Source organism: Bison bison, unplaced genomic scaffold (genome assembly GCF_000754665.1).
Source record: "Bison bison bison isolate TAMUID 2011002044 unplaced genomic scaffold, Bison_UMD1.0 scf7180017864458, whole genome shotgun sequence".
Taxonomy (NCBI): domain Eukaryota; kingdom Metazoa; phylum Chordata; class Mammalia; order Artiodactyla; family Bovidae; genus Bison; species Bison bison.
The window spans coordinates 4254210-4260209 of record NW_011495020.1 but is presented as its reverse complement, the minus strand read 5'-3'; the positions used below and the strand labels follow the sequence as shown (position 1 = coordinate 4260209).

Genomic DNA, 6000 nt, shown 5'->3' with positions numbered 1-6000 from the left:
GGTTTCTGCCATACAGCAACATAAATCAGCCATAGGTATACATATTTCCCTCCCGCATGAACTTTCTTCCCACCCCAGTTTTTTTTTTTTTTTTTTTAAGCACTATTTGTTTATTGGCTGCGTGGGTTGGGGGATCTCAATTTCCCCCACCAGGGATCAAACCCAGGCCATGGCAGGGAAAGCCCAGAATCCTAGCCACTAAGCCACCAGGGAATTGCATGTTCCTAGTTTTTGAGTAGAGAGACAGCTTGATCGGTTTTGAGGGACAGGGAAAACTAAAAACCAAAACGAGGTAGAAAAGAAGTAGAAGTAGACAGAGGGAGAGATTATTATTTCCTGCCAGATCAGTCCCTCTTCTCTGTAGCTTGTCTCATGAGGGCTGGTAAAAGTTCAGGTGGAGATACTCCATAGACTTTGCTCTTAAGAACAAAAATAATTGACTCTTCTGGCACTGTGTTGGAAAAACAGGTATAAAATGTCTTTTTTTAATGTATGGCATTTTTTTATATATGGTCTTTTCAAAATGAGAGATAACAATATAGCATATTCAGAGTTCCAAAATAAGTACTATGGAAGGAAGAGATCTCAAGCTTTGGTATCAGAGCTTAGTGAAAAAGACGGGAGGGAGTTAAGCGGACCATGAAGGGCATTTGTCATAGTAGAGAAAAGATATTTAATCATTTCAGCAAAAGATCCTTCATGAATTTGGCTTGTGGTTGGAATGGAGGGACCACTGTAGTCAGTATATTGTTTTTGACTTGATCTCTTTTCGATAGTGGAAGATAAGATGGAACTAGGTTTTCATATGCTTGGATGTCATTGGCTATCATAGGAAATTGTGGAAAGACTGTCAAAGAATGTATATAAAGCATTATTTTTAAAAGGTTGCTTTGGAAATGGTGTTTACTGGGAATGGCAAGAGACTAGAGTCAGATACAAATTTTGAAATAGCTTAAGTTTCAGATAATAATGCCCTAAACTAAGGCGATAGTGGAAATGAGTAGTTGGATGACTTAATTCCTTTTGTTTCATTATCACCAGTAGTTCTTTTTGCTCTTTGCCTACTCCAGCTTGGGGAACTTGGGTATTAATGATTTTCCTTTAGTGATCTGCTTAGTTCCATCTTTTCCTTTTCTGAGGTTTGATTTAGAGAGAAATTCTGTATCCATTTAACTCTGAAAAGTTCTCATGGATCTTGTTTTATTGGGTAGCAGATATTTAATTGAAAATTTTTCTTTCTCTTTTCTTTCTTTTCTTTTTTTAACTGTGAAATAAGCTATAGTCACCCATGGTTGGAAATTCTCATTTCTTTATGTAGAATAGTAATTAGGATTTTATGTTGTTGTTTTCTTTTTATTCCTCTTTGCACACAGTATTGTAAGAAGGTGGCTGTCATACTGATTCCATACATCTCTTACACAGAAATGCCCCCTCAAGGATTCCTAGTTATCTGCCCATGGGAATTGGCAGTTAGTGAATGGGGCAGAATGCTAAGTCTCAGGAAGTTTTCTTGAGACATTTTTGTGGGAAGTTTTGGGTCAAAGGGAGAGATGAAACTCAAAAATGAGCGTTCCATCCTTCATCTTCCTGGGGAAATTCTAATCCCAAAGGTTTTCTGAAGAAGGGCACCTCTCTTGGTGACCTCGGGATGGGTGGTGCCCAGACCTACTGCCTGGATTAGGTTGAGGCAGAAGAGGACAGCATTAAGCAGCAGAGTTCACAGACCCAAGGCAGAGAATTGAAAAGCCAGGATCAGGGTAAAAAAAAAAATTCAGCTGTGTTTGAAATATAGAATTTTGTAGACCGTCTTCAATAAAATTTAAATCACTGCTTCCATGCTGTCCTTTCCTATGTTCCCAGTATTTTTTTCAAGACTAGAGGTCTGGGCAGTAAGAAGAAATAGGGGAAAATACCTAGACTTGAAATGCCACTCCCCATCCCCACTTATTCTGTACAAAAGAATTCCCTCTCCCTCCCCTTGCTGTTGGGATGAAGGCTGTGTAGAGGCAAAAGGAGGAAAGCCCTCAGCACGTTCCTTCTTCTGCTTTGAAGTTTAGTTGCATCACAGGGCACAGAAGTGGAGGAGAAAATACAGGCTCTAGGAGAGCGTGGGAGCATAATCCAGTCAAAGAAGAAAGAGGGTGCTTCCCCTGCCCTGTGTCAGATGTGCTCAGAGCTTTCCTTCCAGTACTGACAGAGAGGAGTGAGAAGGAAGGGGAAGCGTGTACAGGTTGGGGTGAGGGTGGGGCACCTACAGACATGATGGAGTCTTAATCCCTGTGACCCCAAGATGATCCTGCAAGCATCACTTGAGGGACTGGATGAGAAGTCACCCAGGAGCTCTTCTTGGATTTTTTGAGAAAGTGAAGAGCCAGCTCAGCATTCAGAAAACTAAGATCACGGCATCTGGTCCCATCATTTCATGGGAAATAGATGGGGAAACAGTGGAAACAGTGTCAGACTTTATTTTTCTGGGCTCTAAAATCACCACAGATGGTGATTGCAGCCATGAAATTAAAAGATGCTTACTCCTTGGAAGAAAAGTTATGACCATCGTAGACAGTATATTAAAAAGCAGAGACATTACTTTGCCAACGAAGGTCCATCTAGTCAAGGCTGTGGTTTTTCCAGTGGTCATGTATGGATGTGAGAGTTGGATTATAAAGAAAGCTGAGCGCCAAACAATTGATGCTTTTGAACTGTGGTGTTGGAGAAGACTCTTGAGAGTCCCTTGGACTGCAAGGAGATCCAACCAGTCCATCCTAAAGGAGATCAGTCCTGGGTGTTCATTGGAAGGACTGATGTTGAAGCTGAAACTCCAATACTTTGGCCACCTGATGCGAAGAGCTGACTCATTGGAAAAGACCCTGATGCTGGGAAAGATTGAGGGCAGGAGGAGAGGGGGACGACAGAGGATGAGATGGTTGGATGGCATCACCGACTCAATGGACATGGGTTTGGGTGGACTCCGGGAGTTGATGATGGACAGGGAGGCCTGGCGTGCTGCACTTCATGGGGTTGCAGAGTCGGACATAACTGAACTGAAAAGCCAGGAATGGTGGTCTTCACTGGAGTGACTGCTGGATCTTCTCTTGGCTGACTGCAGCACCTGATATTTGATCTGCTCCTTAATGCCACCGGGTGTACCACTTTATGGGAATTACTGTCTCGGATCACCCCTGCATCTATGATTTCTTCCACAGCCGAGAAGAATGTTCACCAGCAGAGCTTGCTTTCTACATTTTCCCTCAGCATCTGATCTCAATTAGTTGAAGAAGCAGTTCAAAACAGCCATGAACTTCAGCTCATTTTTATAGGAGCTGCCAATCATACAGAAATAGAGATTGATACAGCTTTTGTATACCACTTTCAGGCTTTCTAAAAGGGCAGCTTCACTGTCAATCCTATGGGTCTTGTTGAAAATATTCTTCTCAAAGGCCTTTTGCTTCTTGATGCTGGTATAGGTGTCATTGTACGTGGCAAAAAGTTGATCTTCATTGTCCAGAATAAAGATGTCTTTGACCAGTATACAGGAAGGGTTCCAAAATCAGCACCTCCATTTTGCCCTGCGACTGGTGCTGACATCTTCTGTTATGTGTAATTGAAGAGTTAGGTTTACTTTTTCCCATGTCCTGTCGATTAGTTTAGAACACGTTTCTAATTGTATGAATTTATCTTTTCTTTGTTTTCCGGTAACTTTGTTAACCTAACCTCAGCTAAGGAGAGGGCACATGAAGCAGCTGTACAGATCATTAATGCAAATCCATTTTAGTTGTTTGACATGAATTCAGAGCATATGATATATGCTTAGTCTTTACAGTCTCTTTTTGTCTTCCACCTTAAGAGAGTGATGAAGTATAAAACTTGATGTCTATGGAATATGGATAGTGACTATGGAGAGTCACTATTTTAGTAAGGTGGATTAACTTTGGCATTTTCTACAGTCGAGCTGTTTCTACTCAAAATATTAATGTTGATTAAAACTGAATCATTAAATTTTTTATGGAAAAAATTATTTACTTTTTTCCATGGTTTTTTGTTTCATTTTAGCCAAGATATTTGCTGAAGTTTGAACAGATTTACCTGTCCAAGCCCACGCATTGGGAAAGAGATGGTGCTCCATCACCAATGATGCCAAATGAGGCCAGATTAAGAAATCTCACGTAAGAACCCATGTTTCTTTTCCAGCAGCTAATTTTGAAATAAAATTCAGAAAATAAAATTTTGGCCAGTTGAGAGTTTTAGCAAATACCTTACTATTAACTTGTGATCTACTTTTATTTTCAAAGGTACTCTGCTCCACTTTATGTTGACATAACAAAAACAGTCATTAAAGAAGGTGAAGAACAACTTCAGACGCAGCATCAGAAAACTTTTATAGGAAAAATTCCAATTATGTTGCGTTCAACTTACTGCCTATTGAATGGCTTAACTGATCGTGATCTTTGTGAGTTAAATGAATGCCCCTTGGATCCTGGTGGCTACTTCATTATTAATGGATCAGAAAAGGTATAATAGCATTATGTATAAAAAATAACAAATGATCATTAAGCTCATGAAAGTTGAAATTAAAAAGTAAATTTTGTGTAATAATCTGGAAGTAGCAGTTGAATTATTAGGCAGGTGACAGCTGAATTTACATTAAACCAAAACTTTTGTTTAGCTATGTATAATATACACTAGAAATTTCGACAGTTTGAGCTTAATATGTTGCAGTTAAGTGTTTATGCAAAATGGAATATGTAAAGTTTAAGAACTGTTATTTCAATGAGCTTGTACAGTCAGATTAAATTAAGATGCAGCTTTCACTGTTCTTTGTAATTCAAAGACCTTGTGTGTTTTATGGCTATAACTTTTATTGTCCATGTAGGTTCTGATTGCTCAAGAGAAAATGGCAACAAACACAGTCTATGTGTTTGCCAAAAAGGATTCCAAATATGCCTACACAGGAGAGTGTAGATCATGTCTGGAGAATTCTTCTCGACCCACCAGCACTATCTGGGTTAGCATGCTGGCGAGAGGAGGACAGGTATGGAATATTACATGATATTGTTTGGGTTTATTCCTTCTAATCTAGTTCTGTAAGTTACCAGGCTGCATGCTTTGTCAAAAAGTTTTTCTGGAACATATTATCAGTGTTGTATGAAAGGCACTTTCAGTTCAGTTCAGTCGCTCAGTTGTGTCCGACTCTTTGCGACCCCATGAATTGCAGCACGCCAGGCCTCCATGTCCATCACCAACTCCCAGAGTTCACTCAAACTCATGTCCTTTGAATCAGTGATGCCATCCAGCCACCTCATCCTCTGTTGTCCCCTTCTCCTCCTGCCCCCAATCCCTCCCAGCACCAGAGTCTTTTCCAATGAATCAACTCTTTGCATGAGGTGGCCAAAGTATTGGAGTTTCAGCTTCAGCATCATTCCTTCTAAAGAACACCCAGGACTGATCTCCTTTAGAATGGACTGATTGGATCTCCTGCAGTCCAAGGGACTCTCAAGAGTCTTCTCCAACACCACAGTTCAAAAGCATCAATTGTTTGGTGCTCAGCTTTCTTCACAGTCCAGCTCTCACAGCCATACATGACCATTGGAAAAACCACAGCCTTGACTAGACGGACCTTTGTTGGCAAAGTAACGTCTCTGCTTTTGAATATACTGTCTAGGTTGGTCATAACTTTCCTTCCAAGGAGTAAATGTCTTTTAATTTCGTGGCTGCAGTCACCATCTGCAGTGATTTTGGAGCCCCCAAAAATAAAGTCTGACACTGTTTCCACTGTTTCCCCATCTATTTCCCATGAAATGATGGGACCAGATGCCATGATCTTTGTTTTCTGAATGTTGAGCTTTAAGCCAACTTTTTCACTCTCCTCTTTCACTTTCATCAAGAGGCTTTTTAGTTCCTCTTCACTTTCTGCCATAAGGGTGGTGTCATCTGCATATCTGAGGTTATTGATATTTCTCCTGGCAATCTTGATTCCAGCTTGTGCTTCCTCTCGCCCAGCAT

General features: G+C 40.5%; 1 protein-coding gene and 1 pseudogene across 1 annotated transcript in view; one reads left to right on the top strand and one right to left on the bottom strand.

The window, feature by feature from the left end:
* The window catches only part of POLR2B (polymerase (RNA) II (DNA directed) polypeptide B, 140kDa), a 46525-nt gene that overhangs the window by 9280 nt on the left and 31245 nt on the right, over window positions 1-6000 (top strand). The window contains exons 4-6 of the mRNA XM_010859639.1: window positions 4051-4163; window positions 4290-4509; window positions 4871-5029. Coding sequence (XP_010857941.1) covers window positions 4051-4163; window positions 4290-4509; window positions 4871-5029 — 492 coding nt within the window. The remainder of the gene's footprint in view (window positions 1-4050; window positions 4164-4289; window positions 4510-4870; window positions 5030-6000) is intronic.
* Window positions 2025-4042, bottom strand: LOC105002865 (annotated as a pseudogene).